The sequence below is a fragment of the Argiope bruennichi genome, chromosome 7 (genome assembly GCF_947563725.1).
Source record: "Argiope bruennichi chromosome 7, qqArgBrue1.1, whole genome shotgun sequence".
Lineage (NCBI taxonomy): Eukaryota > Metazoa > Arthropoda > Arachnida > Araneae > Araneidae > Argiope > Argiope bruennichi.
Genome location: NC_079157.1, coordinates 18,662,056 through 18,686,371, shown reverse-complemented (window position 1 = coordinate 18,686,371; position 24,316 = coordinate 18,662,056). Strand labels below are relative to the sequence as shown.

Genomic DNA, 24,316 nt, shown 5'->3' with positions numbered 1-24,316 from the left:
AAAATATTATATATCTCGCTTAAATCTCATATAGTTCAAAATTTTATATAATATAGAGTGATTAAATTATTTGTCTCTGAAAATATGTTAAGTTACAACAAAATATATACAATAAGGAATTTGTATTTTTCCAAATTCGGATTTGCGAAAGTAAAAAGTCCAGTGCAACTTTTTATACATATAGACATAGTTTAGTCGCATTAATGTTCCACTTAGAAGCATGAAAGCCATTTTTCCACCCTAATTTTGAACCATAATCAGATGACGAAGATAGCATTCAAACCAATACTACTTTTACTAATTTCTTCACTACTCCAACCAGAAGACATAAGAAGATTTAACTTGCACCAGGACTGCAAGTTCTTTAGTGCTATTTCTTTTCAAACCTGAAGTCTCTCTAGTCTTGAAGCCAAGACATTACTGCAAAAAACCCCACACCTTCCAAATCTCGAAGATGCAACACGCAATCAAACATCCGAATTCACTGTCAAATACTTGGAAAAATTGACATAAGCAAGAACTGCCAGCAACCTAACATCCTTCATTTGCATTCCTATTCGCCAGATTTCTTCGCTTAATAAACAAAATCTATCTCGATTGTCAAAATTATTCAAGAGAAAGAATAAACTCCCCCCCCCCCCCCGACAAATAATGAATATGACACATGTTTTTTAAACAGATGTATTATTTCGTGTTCACATTAAATACGAGGGGGGAAATAAAAACAAGAAATATTTTTTGTGTGTGGGGGTTGCTTCATCTTGTAAAAATTGGGTGAAAAATAAATGATGGTGCTGTTTCAAATATTGTTATATTACAAATGAACTTTTGCACACATGGGCTATGGAAAGAAACATATCTGATAACATAAAATTGTTAATCGACTATAGAATGTTGCGAGAGCAGAAATTAACTGCCCATATTAACTTTACAGAAGGCATTATCATCATTTATATAAAGATTTGGTTAAGAACAAGGAAAATTGAATAAAAAGTCATTGAAATGAGTACATGGGAAAAAGATGACAAAAGCTATTATTTCCTATTACTCAAAATATTCACATTAGTTCACAGCTAGTTTTTAGTATTAGAAGATACTAAAAACTAGCATAGCTTGCAATGAAACAAGAAAGTTGGATTTATTTTCTGTGGTCTTAGTCAACTGTACTTTAAATGTTATCTTGCATGTTGAAAAGAAGCAACATTCAATTTTTGTTTTTGCAATAAAACTTTTTGCAGGTCAATAAGATACGGAACAACATTACATCAACGTTCCACTCATGGCAAAAAGTACCATTATACAAGTTTAAATGGTTTTAAAGTTCTGATATTATGATTTTGGTGATAAATAATATTTCTCTAATTTCTTGCCCAGGATGTAATAATATTAATGATTCGCATGCCACCTTAAGAAACTGAAATACTGGCTATTTTGGAAATTATTTAAAGATGTCTGCCATGAGGTATTTTTAAGGTTTGAAATATCATCAGAAGAGATCCATTCAACAAATTATCTGTAATTTCCGTTGCTAAATGATCCACTACTTCATTCTTGGCAATATTTTAGTTGTCTTAAGCCAATATGAATCATATTCTTTAATTTAGTGTTGCTGAAGTATTACATAAAATTTATATTATGCTAAAATTTTTAAAAATATAAAAAATATATACAGTGTTTCTATATTAAATGTAACAGGAAGAGGACATTTTTATAAAGTTTTACTTTATTAGGGAGCAAAATCATAATTAAATGTCACACTTCATTTGTATACAAGAGCATGTCCCTGGAAAAGGTGTGTATTCCAAAATGAGCACACAAAAGATGGACACAATGAAAATGTACACATTTATTATATTACAACTACAAATATTTATAATGCTTATGATTATATTATGTTACAGATATAAATCTGACATGGAAACTACATCCTGAAATAGAAATGGGCCAGCAATTTGTAAAAGAAATATTACATAAAAGCATTTCATATAATCATAAGAAAACAGCTGCTAAAGTTAAAAGGACGGATTCTAAACAATCACGAAGAAGGTTTCATTTCACAATGAAGGCACTCTATGCAAAAAATATTTCATATTCTTAGAATGCACAAAAGTGATATGTTATGATAAATTGAAAATGATTCCACCAATATGATTTAAGATACTCATGAGTTCTAGATAAATTTAAAGTTTTTATAGGCACAAGTGATTAAGAAATTATAAGAGAAAAGAGGAATGATGCTAGTTTATAAGAATCAATTATAATTGAATCTATAAGTTTTGATAATACTACTTAATAATTAAAGTACTGTTTCTAAAAATTATTTTTTCTTTAAATTTATAGATTTATGTAGGATGTATTATGAATTTCCTGATTTCAAAATGCATTATGTGCAAGGAATAAAAATTATAATTTAAAAAATAAAAATACATCCTGTAATTATATAAATGTCTTATAGAAAGATAAAAATCTGAAGATTAGCTAACATATATGCTATCACTTATTAGCTAATATTTCAAACATTTAACTCTTAAATACTTTACTTACAACTATTTTAAAATAGAAAATTTTTAATTTTATAACTGCATAGATATATTTCTTAAGAGCTCTTTTGATTATTATTGGAATACTGAGTACCAATGCAGCTCTTCTGGTAGTATATTTTGCTAGCAAATTATGAATATACGACTTAAATTTCACTTCTAACAAATGTAAAAATACATTTGACTCTTTAATATATATTTTTAAAATTTAAAAGAAAATATTACAACAATACTAATTAATCGCTTTCAATTCATGTATAAAAAATGACTTTTAGGTTAAAAAAACATAAGAAAATATAATTTAAGAATGCTTCTTTTCATATAAAAAGAATATAAAATTAAACTTGCAAGCACTGATAAAATAAAATGTTTCCATGAAGTAATTCTTAAAATGCATTGCCTTGACACAATGATAATCAACAAGAAAAGAAATGCAATAAAAATTGCAAAACAATATGAATTTTTAACAATATATTTTGATTTTATTTTAAGGCCCTTACTAATATTTTTCAGTTGAAAAATGAAGCCATTTTCTACTGCTTTTAAGCATTTTGTCCATTAAAATGAAATTCTTAAATATAATTTTTGGATTGTTACAGTACTATTTACTAGAAAGTTTCTATTTTTAGCATATTATAATAAAAGAAAAACATTTGTACAAGAATTTTATTCTAAAATAATTATATAAAAGCAACTAAAACATTTTATCCTTAATTTTTGAAAAGATACGAGTGAAAAATAATTTTCTATACACAAATTACAGCAATGCAGAAGCAAAACAGCTACAATATAAAAAAGTTAATCTGAATACAAACCTGGAATTAATACTGCTAGCAAAAAAATGACAATGACAAATATTGCAATAAAATTGGTCTTAAATACAAAAGTAAAGGCTTACACAAATCAAATATTCACAACTACAAATAAAAAGCTATATAAATATCCAGAAAAATCTTCTTAAAAAACTTTACAGAGGCATTATAAACTTTGAATATACACATTTAATCCATATAAACACTAATAAATTTTCTCATTCCAAATCATATGGACATTATTCATTATAAAACAACAATAACTGCCTATTAAAAGATGCTTCTAAAACGGGAACACTTCTTTTGTGGAGACAAATCTCTGGCAAGACTTGTGCATTATGATATAAATGAATAAGTAGACATCATGAGCAGCAATTGTGTCCGACGTTCAACTTCCATTCAAATTGGTCTCTATCTCTCTTTGAGCTCTAGATATCTTCATTTTGTCCTTTGGGGACTCCTGTTCTCCAACTTCTTGCGCAAACATTTTCATTTTTTCTTTGAATGTCAATTTCTCTGGCCCTGGGTTTTTAGTGTGGGTAACTTGTAAAGTCCTTTCAGCTTCAATGCGCTGCCTTGGATCTCGATAAACTTCCTGGGAGCCTATTACCCCAGGAGTATTGCCAGCATTATAAGTGTTTAGGTTCTGACTGTTGTGAGGTGTTGCAAGTACCTCATTGATATCATCGAGAGTATATGACTGTGAGCTGCCAGTATCGACATTGTGGTTGCCATTTGAATCACAATCGTTTTCCATGGGGGAATCATGGAAGGAAACCTTTTTGGGATAATGAGGGGCTCCATTGTCACAGTTTCGCATAGATGATGGAACATAGCGATTACCTGGGCCCATTGAAGTCATTTGATTAGTGATTTCATAGGAGGATTTTCGAGCTGGAGGAGCAGGAGGTTCCAGCTGTTTCTCGTAACCCCCACTAGAGTTCTGTTGACTGAGATGCGAGTCATTCAGTCTTTGATTCCGCATGGAAGCAGGTTTCTGACTGTAGACTGATTGGTAACTGGGTTCTATAGGGGGTGGTGATGTTGGCAAGGGTGGTGGAACATCTTGGTGATTAGAGTTATCAGTCTGGTTTACTTTCTCCATATTATAATTAGGTATAGGTTGATGATTGGGAATGTGTGGCTGGCTGTTCGGTATCATCTGATGATTCATAGGAGGTTGGCTAGGTCTGTTTGGAATACTATTAGGTGTCTTGAATTCATCCTAAAAATTACAAATGGGGTTAAATTATTTTTTTTAATATCATTATATATATTCATTTCAAACTGTTTTCAATAAATCTTTCCTAATAAAATTATTGTAATAAGAAAAATTTTATTGCATATAAAATTTAAAAAACTATATGTATAAGATGACAGCTTGCATATGTTTTAAATTAGTTCCCCCTACAGCAATACATACAATGAATTGATAAGATAATTGCTGTAATTGTGATAATTGAAATGAATTTTTAAACTGCTTAGTAAAAACATATTGCCTAAAACACATTTATATTCTGTCACTAAGATCCCCTGCACTATGTAACAATATACCAATATGACAGCTGCTTGTAAAATTAATAACAAACAATAAAAGAAAGTACATTATCATACTACAAAGGTTTACAAATCAAACTAGCAATAGAATTATTTCCAAAAAGGGAAAAAATTGCTTTAGATATTCAAACACTAATTGAAATTGCAAATAAAAACCCTAAAAAAATTCTTCATATCTAGTTGGTTTAATTAAATTTAGGATCAAATTGGAAGAAGAGGATATCATCAGGGGATTTTTACAATTATATACATTTAAAACAGCTAACCTGCCGACGTCTAGCTTCCCTTAAAAGTTTTTCTTCAGCACTTTTGGCAACCTCCAATTCTCTTTTCCTTTGATTTTCTTCTAAGCGCAATTGCCTTAATCTTCCTTCTTGTTCCTAAAACACATAACAAAATGATTATTGTCAATAAAACTAATGTTATGTCAGTTAAATAGAAATATTTTCGTTAACAATGGAATACAGTGATCCATAAAGACTTATTTTGACAATAAATATATGCCAAGAAATTTTTAATAATCAAATTTTAAAAAAACATACGATCTTTAACATTTATGATACTATTTGTAAGCATATATGATATTTGAAGCATCATATGGATAAAATTATATTTGAAGCTATTGCATCAATGAATAAAATTTCCAAGTTGAACAATCAGGAAAGTAAAAAATAACTTTGAATAATATATATATAAATAATCAAATTAGCACAGCTTTAAAGAAAAAGAACAGCCACATATAAATTTTTTTACTTATCACAATGATTTAAACTACAAAAGATATTTAACAACATGTAATGGCTGATGAAGCTAGTCATCAGAAAGAAAATTTGATGGAATATATATTTGTAAGGCATAACAAATAAATTACCATTAATCCTTAAGAATATGAAGCAGAAAAATATGAGTATTAATTATCATAAGCAATATAAAGAAAACAATCTATATTCTGTATTTATCAATTATATGATTAATTTTTTTCTAAATTTATAAAGATCCTGATGATTATGTTACACATTTAGATTTAAACATTCCAACTTGGTGAGTTAATTTGTGCTTTTTTTTAGGCATTAATGTTATTTAAAAAGCATAAATATAATTTCTTAATTAGGTATAAAAAAAGAAACTTAAATCTATTATTCATAAAGAATTTGCACAAACCTCTAGTGTTTGTTGTTGTCTCTTCCATTCATCATTGTGGCTCATTTGCTGTTGTGGTGGTGGTGGTTGCATTTTCATTTGTGTTTGGCTTTGTTGCACATCCCATTCCAAACGGCGCAGGCGAGCTCGTTCCAGATCTTCCTGCATTTTTAATTTTCGCTCTCGAGTTTCAGCACGGTCCAATAAATCCTGAATATCACAATTTTATAACATGAATAAAAATATTTTCTATTGAAAAAGAGACTTTATTTAAAAATTTGTAACAAAAAATACATTATCAAAATCCTAAACCATGAATCGACTATGCATTATACTTTGAAATATATGTCACTAGAAACAAATCTTTAATTAAGAAAAAGGTTATTAAAAACATCATTCCATCTATAAAAATTAACTTAAAAAATAAATTAGAATTGCTAAGAAACAATCAATGATTATTGTATCATTAACTTTTATACGCATTTTAAAATAGAATGGAATAAATATGTGATAATTTTTGCTATACTGAATAAAAACAAAATTCATTACAATAGTTAGATACAACATTCAAACCATTACTTATTAATGGCATAATGTTAATATCTATTTCATATTTACTATATTCTGCTTTATATTTTTTCCCTCTATGTTTTTCAGATTTGACTTTCTTTAAAGAGTGCCATGAAGACATAATACATTATCACTATCTTAAAATTGCTTTAACATTGAATTTGTCATTTATTCTAATATCACTTGCATTATTTTATTGAATGCTATCTCATAATCATAATTTCATATGAAATAACAGAAAAACAATCAAAAGAGGAAAGGAATCTTAGTTTACAATTAAAACAAAAAGTATATCCAGAGCGATAAAATGTGAATGATTTTCACTTACTGACCATTAGGTACTTTTAGGATTTACACTATTCTGATCACTTACTTCATCATCGTCATCATCTTCCTCTCCATGTAATTCTTCAGCACGCCTTTGGAACTCCTGTTCAAGTCTTAAAGCTCTCAAACGATCCTCTTGCTGAGGAGTGAGATGAGGTCTACTTTCCAGTTCACGAATTTCTTCATCTCGAGCACGTCTTGCTTCTTCCTGTTTTTGTTTATGTAACTGTAAAGCAATGAAGCAAGATTAAAATACAAAAATAGTGCAATTTTTCTCCCCATTCAAATAATTTTCATAGCCTAAAAAACACCTTCTTAGAAATAAAAGCCCTATTTTCGAGAAGATGAAAGAGATTATCTACATAATCAAGTATGTGCAAGTAGAAATTATGTAACAATCAATAAAATTAGTTGATTAAGTGATCACTTACAAAATAATTATAACTGTTTAAAATTGAAAGTACTTAAAACTAGCTTCAAAGGTACTCTTTAATTTTATAAATAGCAAATATTCATTCACTGAATGAATTGATAATTAATTTTCATAATTATTTGTTTTTATGAGAAAGACATGACAGTATTTTTCTAATAGAATCATAATATACTTAACTATAAGAAACTTTATCAAAATATTTATTTTAATCATCTAAAACTTGACAGACTAATTCTTATTAAAATGTAAAACATTTAAATGCATGCTTTACAGAAAAAAAAAGACAAACAGACCAAAAAAACAAACATGGAAAAAAACACCAACTTAAATTCACACAACAAATAAAAAAATATTGAAATTGCCCAGTAAAAATTTGGATTTCCAACAACCATATAACATTCTTCAATCCACCCACCAAATCAATTACATTAATTAGAATTCTAACTTGCATTCTTAAAACAAGCTTCCAAGGCATAAAAATTTTCAACAGACTAAAACCAAAGAACAAAAAGGGGAGAAAACCAAGGACGAACTAGAACAGACAACATGCAACAGGGACAAATCCATTGAGATAGGACAGAAAGCCAAAAGCCCACAACTTACGACATTTGGGAGTTGAATTACTTAAAAAGAGCATACTCACAAGAACATGAGTAGCATAATAAAAGTTGCCTGATACAACATTGGATATCTAGAGGTAGAGAAGTGTGTTAGTACTGTTAGAAAGTATTGAACTGAATTTACAATAGAGTAAAATTACAATATTCAATTATTTTTTATTAAATTAAATGAAGAATATCTTATAGAATTTTATTAATATTTTATACAAAATTAATAACAGGCTTACTTTCTCTTTTTCTTCTCTCTCCCATGGTGAAGGACTCAGGAGGCTTGAAGTTTCTTTTTTATCATGGCCTGAAACATGCTGTTGGGCTTCGTAAGCAATACGAGAGCTTTGGCTACAAAAATTATTTTTAAATAATATAAATGTTACAGGTTAACAGAAAAATATTGGCAAATGAAATGCATTTTGAATAGGAACATGACATACATATTCATTTCTCTGAATTTTATATGTTTACATAAATTGCAAAAGATTTTCCACTATTTGTTATGAAACTCAATAAAAAAAATTCCAAAAATAAATTGCATATTTTTTTAATTTTTTTTACAGATTAAGACATTACTGTCATAAATAGATAAGTAACAATATGAAAATAAAAAATTATAAATTAAATAGCCAAATTTTAATTTTGTATAACATTTTAGCTTAAAAAACAGTGAACCTGTAATGAATAAACATGAAACAAATTACAGTTAATGATAATCAGTATAATTACAGATATATTATATGTCATGCTAACTAATTAAATAATAAATAGGATTTTAATATGTATTCTTAAACTGTGTAATTAAATATCCTGTATGAAATCAAGCTTAATATCATACACCTATTTCAAAAGCTTTATGCAACATAATTTATTAGTACTGAAGTCACTCCCAGCTTTGTGTCCGAAGTCAAACTGAATTGGTATTGACTATAATATAATCAATATAATGAATTAAAAAAAAATTATATTTAAAAGGATAATTAGAAGATACAATCTCAAAAGTAAAAACGGCTTCAAAATCAATGAAAGGTTTCTGACTAACCTCATATTAGAAGGCTTAGCTGGAAGTGTAGCTATTCTTGGATCTGGCATCAACTGTGGTCGAGTGACCTTTTGCTCCATGCCTTCTTCCCCTCGAGGTGGATATCCTGATGGACCATAGCGATAACTAACAACAGGAGGAGGTTGGTGTTGCATTCTAGGATTGGTATTTGGTGGTGGATGTTGAGGATGCATAACATTCCCATCATAGGGAAGTGAATTCTCAAGTGGAGGCATATAACCAGCCGGTCGAGGGAGTCTTTCCATGCCTGGATTATTGTATAACTGAGGACGAGGTTTAGGAGCTGGTGCAGGTGGACCGCCGGGATAGGGTGGATGCATGTGTCCAGTCATTTGCTGACCATGATGATAATCATGTGGTGGTCTAGCAGCAGGTGCAGGACCCCTAGGAAGCGACCATGTTGTTCCTCTCCCCATCGGATGATGTTGCTGCTGCTGTTGTAACATGAGTCTTTCACGATCCTCCCGTCGACGAACTTCTTCCCGCATTTCCTCCATCTTGGCCTCCTGCCTTAAAATATCTCTTTGGCGAGGGTCCATGTGCATCATATTGTATTCATGAGAATTCACTGGATAAGGTTTGTTATTCATGTCAGGGTGGGGTACAGCATCTGGATAGGGTCTCATATCAGCTTCTGGAGGCCGTAATGGATCAGCACTGCGGAAATCCCTATTAAGAAGTAATGGAGTATAGTAAAATCCTTAAACAATTTTAATTGTATTGAGTTCAAAGATACAATAACAACTAGTAGGTTTCTTAAGTTCTTTAGTGCATAAAAATTATGAAAGGAAAGCATGCCACAAATATGACACATCGGAAAGAATAGGAAAAATTATGTCCCTTATCTTACCTTAATAAAAAATTTCAAAAAATGAATGTCACTTGCTTTCCCTATTGATTTTGTATTTGGAATCAGAAAGAGAGAGGGGGGGGGATAAAATAAAATAAAAATATGCAATGATGTAGTTTATTTTACCAAAGTGATCTCTCATATCAACTTTAAAAAAAGGGGAGGGGGCATTGTACAATTCTTCTATATATATATTATTCAGATATTATTTAATAATTTTGTGAAAAATAATAAATAAAACATTAATAAAGATTTATCATTTATACTTTTAAATCATTGTTCACTTTAGATATGCCCTAGTAATGATAATCGTTGTATGAAATCAAGGACCTACAAATGAAGATAAAATACAGATAAATTTTCTTTTAGAGTGGTTAAAAACTGAATGATTGTAAGGAAAGAGAAAACAAAATAAAGCAGCTAGTTCAACAATGTAGCAAAAAAAGATTTCTGAAAAAACTTCATATATTTTAGAATTTAAAAAAGTAGAATATTTAATCAAACAAAATTGGTGACCAAAATAAAAGTATGTAAAAATAAAATCAACAAAAATTTACATATATATATATATAAAACGCTTATGTGGACACAAAAGCAAGCCGAATTTGTTAATCGCCGTTTGGCACCACTTCAACTTCGCCCGGGAACATCAACATGCGGTTTGATAAGATTAAGCAAACGCTATTCTTGCATCGGTTTGAAAATTTGTTTAACAAAATAATAATAATAATAATAAATAAATAAATAAATAATGGTCAAAAAAAGGAAAAAAATTTTTTGCAATGAGTTTGAGTCATGCCCTATCGATTTTAAAACGAAATCGTCGAAAAAGATCTGACAAGTCCAATGAAAATGCTCAAGAATCATTCATAAGAAGATCCACGTAATAAACGAGATAGGGTTAAACGTTTATGTGTACGTAGCGAAGTTTCCGAACTACAGTAGCATAGTTGTGGTACTATGTCAAGACTTTGTTCTTTTTGCCAGGTACGTTACTGGGAAAAAGGAGTAAATTCAAGTGGCAAATACATAAAATGTTGTCATGATAAAAAAGTTGTTTTGGAACATCTGTTGAATCCACCAGAAATATTGAAAGACTTGCTGATCAGTGATTCAATCGAAAGAAGAAACTATCGGAAGTATACAAGAGAATATAATTCTGCTTTAACTTTTGCTTCCATGAGAGCTCAAATTAAACCGTCTCCTGGAACAGAGTCATATTGCTATAGGATTCATGGTCAGATATACTATATGGTTTCTCCTATACACAGTGGTCATAAAAAACCAGGTTATGGTCAATTATATGTGTCTGGTACCAGTGAAGCCACTGAAAAACGAATGGAGAGAAATGAAGGATGTTTGCTCTCTGTGATGGAAAGATTCGATTCTATATTGAGAGCAATCAATCTGTTCATCGATTATTACCCGCAGACACATCATATAAATAAATATACCTGCTACAAATATCAAGATGATTTTCATGGAGACTAGAAATTTAGATACACATAGATTTAACCACCCTATTACAAAAACAGAAATTGCAGTGATATTTGTTGGAGATAATTGCGAACCACTTGCTAATCGAGACATCTGTATTTATCCTATAGGCGATAGCTGCAAAAATATTTCTCCATTAAACCAATGATGCGAATTCCATGGTCTATCCCTTGCTGTTTCCAAAAGGAGAATTAGATTGGAACATAAATATGAAACATTCTGCCGAAGGAAGATCTGCAAAATATACTCGAGTCATCCAGCTACAATTTTATGCTTACCGACTTTCTGTGAGAAGTAATTTTAGCATTCTCTGTCACAGTGGAAAACTATTCCAGCAATACACAGGAATTGAAGCAGTACATTGAATAATTTCAATGTATCTGTTGCTAGACTAAAGTGGTTTCGTAGATGGGATCCGAGCGAAGGGATTCGAGAGGAATTGCATTAGCAGTTTATGGGGGTTGGCGAGCATAAGCAAGCAAGGGGCAGAACCCCTAGTATAGATTATTTCAACAATTTATTAGATATGCACAATTTTCAAACAGCAAATATATTTTCTCTTAAAAAATAAACATACAATAAATTATATTTGTGATAAATATTCAATTACCTCTGATCATGTAGTGGCCTAGGAGGAGGATAACCTTGAGGACCATAATGAGAGTCAACAGAGCCATGTTGAGAACCTTTGGGCGATCTTGGTGGACCCACATTAGGATGAGGATAACCCATAGAGTTGGCATACTGCTCCTGTTCCCGTGGGGATACTAAAGTGGACAAAGGACGTGAGCGATCAACAGGAGATTGTAGTCCCTGAGGATCAGGTCTGCTGAGGGATGATTGAGATCCATGTAGCATCCTAGGTGGATGCTGTGGGTGAGCTTGAGCAACTGACCTAATAAAAGATATACAGCATGAAATAAAAAAGGAAAATACTTATTACGTTAAGATAATAAATCACCTGAACAAAAAATATACATTTTACATATGAAATATGCATGTATTCAATCTATCAATCAAGAATATGTAGAAGATAGAAAGTTCAAAAATGTAATCAGTATACAGATAATTTCATAATAAGATATAAAATAAACATTTTCTTAAAGACTGCAAATAAAAGAAAACTAAAATAACAAAGGAATAGGAAAAAAGCACAAATTCAACAACTGATCTAATATGGGTAGTTAAAATACTTACACAGCCATAAGAAAAGAAACTTACAGAAACTGTATATTTAAACTACAGAAGTGTGAGAAGAAAAGAGGGGTGGGGGGATATCAAATGGGCTGGGCATTGTTCTTGAAATTATTTTTAATTAGTCGATACAATAATTTATAAACTTATATGGTCTACAAACATCTAAAAGGACCATATATATTTTATGGACAAATTTAATAATTAATTAATCATACACTATCTAAAAATACAGCAACAAATTTGTAAAGGATTCAAAATTTAGATTTTTCTGAATGTAATGAAAAATTGACATAGCACTGCAACAGGTTAATTATATTTTTACATTAATAGTACATATTACCTGGGATGTTGTGGGTATGGATTTGGCTGCTGAGCTGTCATTTGTTGAGGAGGCGGTGGCTGTTGATATACACTTATATTTTGATAATGCCTCTCTTCCTGTATAGCAGAAGGCGGCATGGATGGCACTTGAGGTGGCGGATGCATGCTTGGCTGAGAATGCGGTACATGAGGATTAGGCACAACTCTATTGCCCTCTGGTGGTCCTGGATAAGGTGGTGGATTTGGATCATCTGGTGGATTCCCATACTGCATTCTAGGATCCACTGGCATTTCTTGGCGAAGATTATTTGCAGATTTTGATCTGGAGTGTTGATCAGGATAATCACTAGCTTTAGGTATTGAGGCTGTGGAAGACGTTCTGCTATAAGCAGGATTGTAAACTTCATGGGAGCGGATGCTGCCATTGGCATGGACTCGGGCTGGTTCCGCATCATGATTACCTACAATAAGTTTGAAGATTTAATTATGTTGAACAATTCTATTGATAATTATTGAATCTAATGATATTGATTGAATAATTATATTGGTATATTCAATGAAAAAAGGAAAATAAAAACATACTGTTTAATGAAGGAACACTTTTGCTTCCCTGCATGCGAGGAGGCATCATCTGACCAGGTCCTGTAGGTAATCTACTGTCAGGTCTATTTTCATGCATGACTCTAGATGGAATGTCTCGTTCACTCATTCTTCGTGGTCCTAAGGTAACCAAGAAAACAAGATATTATTAATGATGCTAAAAGAGGAAATGTACTTGAATCAAATGCTTCTACTCATTACTCTAATATTACGAGATGGAAAGTTAATTAATGGAAGTTGAAACAAAAGCCCATTTTTCAAAACTCTTATCTATAACCATTAATGAATTTTAAACCAAAAATGAACTATGCAGAGAAAGAAGTTAATTTTTCCATTTAAAAGACCCTTCAAAACTTTCAATTAATGCTGCAATTCCCTTGTTTAACAGATTTAAAATTATCATTTTTTGAAGTTAATTTACAAATCATTAGTACTTATTAATGAATCAAAACATAAGAAACATTAACATGTATTCAGAATTTATTTATCAATGTATTATAAATAACAATTAAAATTATTTTACAGTGAAATTTTACCAACAAATATCAAACAATATCTAAAAATTGATAATGAAATGTAAATAAAACACAGTAAAATATTAAAAGAGTGCACAGAAAATCCAAATATAAAAAAGAAAAACCATAAATCAGTGCAAGTAAATCTTAAATCCTAACAAAAAAAAGCAAAACTAAATACCAAATAATAAAAGGCAAAACTACGTCCAAATAAAAATGAACATCAGAAAAAAATAAAATTCATGCCAAATAATTATTAAAAAAATTTAAGATCGAAGAGAGAAAAGAGGACTATAACACTAAAAAATCAAAAGAAAATCCATTCTATATAAGAAAACATAAATCACTGTTCTGTGCGTAATGTGGAAAAAAAAAAAAAAAAAAACTAACAGAAAAACTGAACAAAATAATCGACAAAATGATCATGCCTAACTGTGCAAAACTGTACCAGCATACATACTAGCTTGTTGAGACGAAAACTCCAAAGCACAACTTCCAGAGCTGCATAGAGTTTCAGTGCTACTGAATTTTGAAGTCCTCTGGTGTGGCAACAAGGAAAAAATATCCCGAGTAACCTTTCTATTGTATTCCTTGAATACTTTATTTTTATTCAAGCAACCATGGTTAGTTGCATTACATTTCAAACAGCATTTATGATTTCCATTTTTATCAAAGTACTGACAACCATTAGAATATTCTTGGTAATAACAAACTAGAGATAAATTTTCTAATGATATGCACTTATGGGATTGTTGCGATTTGCAAAGGGCACAGGTGAATACATTCTGGTCGGATTTTTCCTTGGCAACATGACGTTTCTTTAGAAGGCACAATGAACAGTCATCTTCAGAATCTTCCATCACTCGATACAAGGCACTTCTATCTTCTTTTGATTGGACACACGCTGGACTCGAATGTGATTGACAAAAAGGACAAGGACAATCGAGATAAAAGTCGATGAGCGATTCCTCACTTCGAGGTTTGAATAATGCTCTGTTGTATGGACAAACAGTAAATTTTGAAGGCAAGCCAGGTATGTGTTTTGTTTTAGTTTTTATCACATCTTTTTCAGTTCCACTACGAATAGGTCTGCCAGTATTAGTATCAGAATTGTTGTATTGCTTATTATAAGAACGGTTTGGCATCTGTTTTATGAAACGTAAAGCTGGATTGTTATTGATGGAGTTCTGAAAATGGTTTGTGTTAGTTTGGGAATCATAATTTTCACATCCACAAGGAGGGTGTCCAAAAGCTTTCTGCCTTTGTAATAAAGTGATATCTATTAAGGTTAAAAGAAGACAAAGTAAAAATATGCATATTGAGAAAAATCAATGATTGTTATAGAAAGTTGTCAATGATCAAAGTAATGACATGAAAGCCTACAAACTAAGAAACAGAATGAGTATAGGAACTGTAATAAAAAACGTCGCTACAAAAAAAAATTATACTCTTCTTAAGGAATACTAAAACAGAAAAATAAAAATGCTTTATAAATGTCTATATAATCATAATTCCTTACCTCTTTGAATTGTTGGTGAAGGTTTACTTAACAAGTCTGATAAACCATTATAAATTGCTGCTTGTTTGGCTACTTCCAGTGTAACAACAGGTCCAGTACGTGTCATTAATTCTGCAGCTCTAAAGAAGACAAAAGAAATTATAAAGTATCTCAGATAATAGATGAAATCAGAAAAACAAATGTCTTTAAACAAAACTTACTTCTCTTGGTTTACACCAACTAAAGAATGGCCATCCACTTTCAATAACTGATCACCAGCTTGCAATCTCCCATCCTAGAATTGAAAATATATGTTATATATACTTAAGAAATAAAATTCTAAATATTTATGATATTTGAAATTGATACTATTTTTAATACCATGAAAAGATATTGCTGTATACAAAAGGGAAGCATCTGCAAAATAATCATTTTCCGATAAAAGTATTTTTATAAAGAGAAAAGAATTCTAATCCTGTTTTTTTCCCAAATTAACTACAGCTTTATGATTTATCTGCCAGTTGGTTTTATTTTGTAGAGAACTTTTAAAAATTTTGCAATATTAAACCCGTAAAATTACAAAATAATGGCTCACATAAGTGTCTACAATAATAACTAAACACATTTTCTGTAAAATATTTCCAAGTTTAAATTCTGTCTGTTTGGAAGGATGGAGAATTAAGTTTTTCGTGCAAGTAAGGGTATATTTTTAAAAGCCATTCAAAATGTGCAATGAAACAGAAAAATATATTTAAGATATTTGGAAATCAGGGAATAAATTCACTTTTATCAAAAAATAAGGAATAAGTAAAATAAAAAGTTTTGACTGCACAGAATGCATGAAAATTTGAAAGATTCTTACGCACCTATTTACATTTTTCTAAATTAAAAATTTCTTACCAAATCAGCTGCTCCTCCTTTCACAACAGATTTGATGTAGATTCCCAATTTATCATGATCAGCACCCTTTACAAATATTCATGGCAAATTAATATTAAATCAACATTAATTATCATAAGTTATCATAAAATAAAAATAATAAATAATGACTTACCCCTGCTGCAACTATGCTCAAACCTATTCCATTATTGCTCTTCTGTAGACGGATAGTAGCTACCTCAGGTTCATGATGTTTCCAACTGCTATTGTCATCAACATGACTATGGACACTAGGGCTACGACCCTAAAATTGAAAAGCATTGTATAACAAATAGAGTTCCATATATTTATTTTTTTTATTTATTTTTTACAACTAAGACTAAGCATTTGGTGATATTTGGAAAGTAACATCTTAGTATTAGATTCAGAATTTTGATTCCAATCATTTATAAATAGGAATGTTTCCTCAATTTAATTTCTAAAATTAATTTAACATATAGAAAACATACAAGTATTAGCTTACTATTTTAAAACTGAAAAATGTCTATATAAATGCATTAACTAAAACTAAATTTAAGACATTTTAGATTCCAATTAATTTCGCTACTATTTGAAATAATACTTTCGTGGTTTAGTCCTTAAAATCTACATATGTGGCGGAATGAAGATCACAATGATCTGTGCAGTGGATGCAAGAGGACCCATGTTTTCGAGAACATTTCTTTAATGACTGCATTTCACACAAAACAAACACAAAGACAAGGCATTCAAGCATGCACATCTTAACAGAACTGCATTTCATCTTATTATTTACAATTGTAATGCACTATGGGATGTGTGTCTAATCACACATCACCATCTATTATTTAAAAGAGCAGATAGAGTAACGCAACTGCTACACATATAATAATTATCAGTTTTAATGATACTGTATAAATCAACATTACTTTCATAACTATGAAGTAAGATAAAAATTTGCAAAATAAATAAATAAATATGGATATAACATACCCCAGATGGCATTCTTCCAATATCTTGATCAGACATATATATAGTCCAATAACCAGAGGATGTAGGTTGAATGGTTAAACGGCAGTAACCTAATAAAAAGACACAGGTATTAAATTTCATTTCAAGTTATAATAAAATGCATTTGAATATTAAGAAACATAAGAAATCATCAGAAAAAAATGTTAAAATAGATGAAAATTTCTAAATAAATAAATCCTAAATCTTTAATAATCTAGCATTCTAATTGTCTGACATAAATGAATCCAGTGATTTTACTTATCTTCAGTAAGAAAATTAAAATAAAAATAGTCACAGATACCTGCTTGAATAAGAGGCTGCAAAAATTCTTGGAGGCCAGCAGGAACACCCCTTACAATATCACAAGAATATCCATCTTCTGGCAACAAGAAAGGTAGCTGCAAATCAGAATCTTCTTCCAGTTTTATTTCTCGTCCTTCACTCCTGGCTTGTTCATCAGCTGTGTTTTCTGCAACCTGCGAATTTAACTTATTTTAGAAAAATACTTCTTAACTATAAATTTCAATAATATAAAAATATAAAAAATGTTTAAAAATAGAGCATGAGAAAAAGCACATTGACAATTTTCTTGTTCATTCTATGGCAATTGGCAATTAACATTTCTGAAATAAAATGGGAAAATGTAACAGAAATTTGAACTCAGTTAATTAACACTCAATAGTTCTTCACATACCTTCACGACACTTTCAATAAGTTCACGAGGAATGTGAGGTTCATCTTCTGCTGGCTGGTACCTTTCAAGAAGTGTCTGTAGTTGTAAGGAGTTCAGCTTGAAACAAAGAGAACTTATTGAAGCAAGATCTTCAGAATTACTTTTGGGAGCTTGCAGTAAGTGAGCAGCCTGAAATTTACACAGAAAAAGCATATATAGTTTTTAATAAAATACAGAATATTCATAAACTTTTCACTATCTTTTTGTTGATATGCAATTTAATTTAAATATAGATTTCAGAAGATTTTTAAAAAAAATTATACTAAAAATTTAACAGTAAAAATAACAAACTATGATTAAATTCTAATAATAAACTTTTTGAAATCTTCCTTTTTATAGAAAAATCAGTAGAGAATCACCTTAAAAAGAACTCGTGCATAACTATAGTAAATTAGAAAAAAATGCAGATTACTTTTAATTTCTTGCGTTATTACAAAAATAAAACAATGAGAGAAAATTTAAAATTACAACATATTTAACTTTAGAATTCCTAATGGGAGGTACATGGCATTGAATAATGTCTAGAAATGCATACTGGTTAATTACACAAAACAAAACAGAATGCAACACCTATAAATAGGATTTTTTTAAAGTTACTTTTATTGATTTTTAACATTATATTCATAGAAGAAAAACCAGTTTTATGAATCTGAAATTTTATTTAATGTTGAGAAGAATTTGAAAAAATTTTAACCTTGGTTTCTAGATACAGCTGAAATAAAACTATAAAATTATTGAAAAATAATAACAAAGACAATTTTATAAGAAGCAACATTAAATACCTGTACAATACGGCTAAGGTGGCAATCAGCTGCAAGTTCTAAACCTTGTTTCTCTGCCCAGGCTTCAACCCGACCAAGTCGGCGTTTTAATCTGGCACCCCAAACTCTAGTACAGAGATTAGTTCTCGTCTCACACACAACTTTGTTAAACAGCCACATATTAATGAAATGAAACAACTGAGAAAACATCTGTATAGTTAAAGCTGCATTGACACGACAACGCCGTAACAAGGACATAGCAGAAGCAAGGACAGCCAAAACATCAGCTACAAAGAAATAAAAACGTGAACAATTTTCATATTTATTTGAATATTCAGCTTACATGATATATTCACTAACAACTATACACATTTTAAAAATTAAATTAATAATCCCTAGCATAAAATTTTTTTATCATTTCTTCAGAACTAAAAAATATAAATTTACTCAATGAATTCAAAATGATTTTATGATGCCCTTCTTAGCACATAATTATAGTCATTAAATCTTATAATTGTGGTGTGAAAGTAAAAGCACTGAAAGCAAAAAAAGAAGATTTTTTAAAAAAACTAATACCAGAATGCATGAAGAATAAACAAGAGCTCATAAAAAAAAACTATTGTTCTCTATATTTAATTTTATGATATTTATATATAAAAATAATTTGTAATTTGGAACTATCTCAAAACAAATGCAGAATTTTATTCTAAATAATTTAAAAGAATATTTTCCCATATAACAATGTTTCAATGAGCAAATCAAATATTTATTGTTGTTCAGAGTCGAACAAAACCTTGGCAATAAATAAAAGAGCAAGATAAGCTAACAAAACTTACAGATATGATTATAAAAATATTTCATTCTAATCATGTAATAGTAATGGGGGAATTTTCCTCTCTTGGGAAAAAAAAATTTAAATTTTCTTCAAAATACATATACAAATGTTATGAAATAAATGAACAAAATCTTTTTTGCTTTTGAAAGCTAAAGAGAAAAATAAATTTATAAAGATTTATTCTACAGAAACATGATAAAATATATATTAAAATTTAACAGGATAAAATAAAACAATGAATATGTCAAAATATTTAGCTATTTGACAAATTTAATTGAAAAAAAAGAAAAGTTTTTCTGTATGTGTGACAAAATGAATGCCCCCACCTCTCAAAACAAAGTAAAATCCTAATTTCTTTTTTTAAAGTTAGCTACAAAACAAAAATATAAACAATACCAGTTGTGCCTTCCTCTTCATTGATATCATCTCGGTCCTCTAAAAAGGCAGGCATAGCATCTTGAAGTTCAACTTGCAGGCAAGTTACTAGACTTCGAAACGCTAATTGCACACTTTCAGCCAGTAGGTCTTGAGCATCAAGGGTATAAGCACTCAAGTGCCTATCTTGCTTCAGAAAATGTAGTAGCTCTGAAGTATTTGCAAGCCAAAATGCTAATGCTGATGCATCACGATATCTATCCTGCAATGTGCATCAGTAAATATTAATATAAAAAAAAAGAAAGTAAAAAAAAAAAATTATGAACAATTAAGTTTTGAATAATAAAAATTAGCTTGCACATGTTAAATCACAAAATTTGATGTGATCCACGATATAAGTTATTCACCAAAATTTCTTAAGTTAATTTAGTAAATTCAAAGATAATATTCATATAATTAAAAGAAAAAAACAATTATAAGAAGATCATATATCCTTCAAAATTAACATAGAACCAGAGCACTATAAATTGCAGGACTAAACTTTTATTATAGTAGCACATTTTTGAGCTCATATATTAGTTTGAATTTAGTTTTAATCAAAAAACTAAATTTTTATCATAGGTCTTTTAGTTTTATTTTAACTTTTGTTTTTACCTAAAATTAATACTTTTATTAAAGTGTAAAATCATTAACTACTTAAAAATTTAATTTTTTATTTATTGTTTTTTATTAATCTATTTTTAAAATGTGTTATCCTGTATCAATTCATTATTAGTAGAGCTCCCAAAATATTTAAGAATTTAAAGTATGTTTTTTAATGGAATTATAACATCCATGCATAATTTAATTTATAAGCTACAGAATATTATAATTTAATGCACATATGACAAACAGATAAATCAATTGATATTAAATAAAAATTCAATAAAACAGTTTCTCACCTAAGCTACATGTGCCATTAGTAACATTATTTTTGGTGGTACAATTTATATACAAAAATTTAAGTGAAATGTCTTTTTATACAACTCTTTTAAAAATATTTATATTTTAAATAAATCCCCCCCTTCCACTTCAGGCGATTTGCTTCAATTAACACTTAGAGTAATGCAACACTAATTAAATACTGACATATTGTGCTAGATAATAATTAAATTCAAAAACAGAGATAAATTTTTAGATGTTTCAGATGACAGAAGTCTAATGAATGAATTCAAAAATGAAAACTATGTAATTTTGAATTGAAAAAAAATTATTTAATGTATGAATAATATATCTACAATGTAATTTCCTACAATGCAATAAAATATTTTATATCTTAAAAAAATCAAATTTTTGAAAAATTGTATTTTTAGCTATAATATTAATTAAAAATAAATAAAGGACAAGGGATGGAACTTGAAACTGATTAATGTTTGAAACTAATGGATACAAAGCTCATATTTCAGAATTGATTACAATGAAACAGGCTTGCATGTCATTAATCCTCATCAATATTAAATCATACTATTTGCTATATTAATTTCACAATATATTAGTTATTTATTACAAATATATATTACACTATATAGTACAATTACCTAATCTTAAAATACAAAAGATTTGTTTATCAATCGAATTGAATAATATAAATTTAAAATAATTTTTATGATTATATACGATTCTCATACTGTACAAAATTTAAACAGCTAGTAACTTTTCCAATAAAGAACAAAATATATTAATTTCATTCAAATTAATAATTCCTTTTCGAAATTCTATAAGGTTCACTGATTTCTTTGATTTTGTGTATTTCACGGATGTTTAAACTGATATTAAAAAGTATAATAGTATTTCTTTTCTGATAAAGATTAAATTATTTAGTATGTATTCCTTTAGTATTTATCTTTGTCATTTTAAATTTGTTAACTTTCAAAAAGGCATTCATTTCACAAAATGGAAAGAAGAAAAAATTTGATGCTATTCAATAATCTCCATGCTTTTTTTTTTTTTTTTTTGAAATGGTGAAATCTTGAATCTAGAATTTCTTTTTTCCCAACATGAAATCAAATGTTAATGTTATTATCCTGCACAAAAAAATGACTTACTTGAATTACTTGATGCATAACTGCAGCTACATTATTCATAAGTGCAGTTAATCTGTGAGCTCTATCATTAGGAGTGGTTTCCGGCCTAAAATGAGTAGATGCACGATATCGAGCTGCCATATAAAGAGCATATGTAGGAGATAATTTGAATTGGACTTGACTAGGATCTAGCTGTGTTATTGCAGCATTCAAAAATGCTTCTTCACCTGCAATAAAAATAGGATGTAATTTACTTTTGTATTCAATGACTGAAAGAGTATTTCAAAAGACTATTTATACTTGTGCACAAACAATTAATTTCAATAAAAAACATACATATACATTGCAAAATAAAAAATAAAATTTAAAAATTATCAAATGTTAATACTCAAATTTTGCATTTTTGTGTTATTTCCGCACACAAATTAAAACTCTAAACAGTAAGCTTTCAAAAAGAATATAATATAAATTTGTATATATGTAAAACATTCTTTCAAGAAACAGGTGTGGAGATCTTTAACATGTTTATATAGTTTAAGTAAATAGTCCAATTTTTATCCTTTGTCAAGATTTCTTTATTAGAGCCATAATGAGTTTAGAGCTGCAAATTAGAAAAATAAAAAGCTGAAAAAAGAGTGAGAGAAAAACATTTTTAATACATTCATCACTACGGACGAATTAGATACATATTCCATGAAAAAACAAAAGCAATTCTTCTCACCATCGGCATTTTTTTATGTAAATAATAATAATAATTAAATGAAAAAAAGTGAAGGTATTCTCCAGACATGTATTACAAAATGCAATCTATCTAAACTGGCATAAGATACTAACTTTAGCACATGGAACCTTTAATTTGTAATATTTGAAAGACGAGATACCTCGTCTGTAGCGTTGAATGTGTTAATTGTATATTGTTTCAAAAAGGAAACTGTTGGCACAGAATTTTATTTCTGTAAGAAAATGAAAGTCTCTGAAACTCAAAAGTTAAAGTTACATTAATGGTAGGATTCTAAATGATTAGGAAATTATTTTTAGAAATAGATTGATTAAAATTTTTTATATATAATACAATTACTGCATTAAAACTGATTATATACAAAAAGGGAGTAAGACAAACCTTTTCAAAAGATAAATATAAGCTATTAATAGTAACATGAAATAAATATCAATTATATTTTTTTCTCCAAAGTAAGGGCACCAATTTCATTTATTAATGTATAATTATACTAAATGCAGCTTTTGAATTATTTAAGTCTCTATGTCAAAATTTTAAATAATATTAATTTTTTAAACAAAATACGAAGTACAAAAAATAATATATATTATTTATGGTAACCCAAATCATAAATAGAAAACAAATACCTATGGTAAAAAAAATTACAGAAAGGTAAAATCTATAATAAAACTTAAAATGTTACATTTAAACAATCTAAATTAAAAGATTAAATTGATGAGTATAGAAAGATTTCTGATTACAGTATAGAAAGATTACATAAGAAAAAAAAAAAAAAAAAAAAAGATTAATCACAATACATAGGGAGATATATTTTTAAAGGGACTGTGGATAAGAAACTGCTTTCTATTATTATCATGAACAAACTAATTGTTGGTTATTAGCTAAAGTTCCAATTCACTTACAGCATGTTTAAGACTTCATATACTTTACTCATACTTTTATAAATAATTACATATTCCTACAGATAGATTACAATCATGTAATAAAAGGATTTGTAAACATATACCATCTTCCCAAAACTCCAGAACAGCTGGGAGTATAGGATCATTTCCCCTCTTTTGTTCAAACCTATCACAGCTGCCTCGGCCATGAGTGCTTTCCCTTCCCAAAGACCTATGGGAAAGAGCATCATCTGACTTCTTTGAAAGACGTTCATCCCTGGAATGTGTAGAAACAGTTTCAACATTGCCATCAGCATCAAATGTAGTTTCATAGCTGCCATGATGGTGAAGAGACAACTGGTCTTCTCTTCGACTTCTACAAAAAATAAAATAAAATAATGATAAGTTTTATAAAATTAAAATCTTTTATAAATGAATAAATAATATATGCATATTATTTTTATCAGAAAAATTGTTTTAAAATCCTCAG

At 29.1% G+C, this 24,316-nt stretch overlaps 1 protein-coding gene across 2 annotated transcripts in view; it reads right to left on the bottom strand.

The window, feature by feature from the left end:
• Positions 1-1,831: 1,831 nt before the first annotated feature.
• LOC129974933 (afadin-like) overlaps positions 1,832-24,316 on the bottom strand; it is a 110,165-nt gene continuing 87,680 nt past the window's right edge. Inside the window, exons 11-31 of one of the 2 annotated variants that reach the window (XM_056087735.1) lie at positions 23,952-24,202; positions 22,228-22,433; positions 20,165-20,405; positions 18,955-19,220; positions 18,134-18,301; positions 17,741-17,915; positions 17,422-17,510; positions 16,586-16,714; positions 16,432-16,497; positions 15,753-15,826; positions 15,553-15,671; positions 13,501-13,638; positions 12,938-13,379; positions 12,011-12,295; positions 9,033-9,722; positions 8,227-8,338; positions 8,023-8,070; positions 6,993-7,172; positions 6,071-6,259; positions 5,176-5,289; positions 1,832-4,577 (exon numbers count right to left, since the gene is read on the bottom strand). In XM_056087735.1, the coding sequence (XP_055943710.1) occupies positions 3,741-4,577; positions 5,176-5,289; positions 6,071-6,259; positions 6,993-7,172; positions 8,023-8,070; positions 8,227-8,338; positions 9,033-9,722; positions 12,011-12,295; positions 12,938-13,379; positions 13,501-13,638; positions 15,553-15,671; positions 15,753-15,826; positions 16,432-16,497; positions 16,586-16,714; positions 17,422-17,510; positions 17,741-17,915; positions 18,134-18,301; positions 18,955-19,220; positions 20,165-20,405; positions 22,228-22,433; positions 23,952-24,202 (4,819 nt within the window). In that variant the 3' untranslated portion in view covers positions 1,832-3,740. The remainder of the gene's footprint in view (positions 4,578-5,175; positions 5,290-6,070; positions 6,260-6,992; positions 7,173-8,022; positions 8,071-8,226; positions 8,339-9,032; positions 9,723-12,010; positions 12,296-12,937; positions 13,380-13,500; positions 13,639-15,552; positions 15,672-15,752; positions 15,827-16,431; positions 16,498-16,585; positions 16,715-17,421; positions 17,511-17,740; positions 17,916-18,133; positions 18,302-18,954; positions 19,221-20,164; positions 20,406-22,227; positions 22,434-23,951; positions 24,203-24,316) is intronic. The other variant, XM_056087736.1, reaches the window with a different exon arrangement.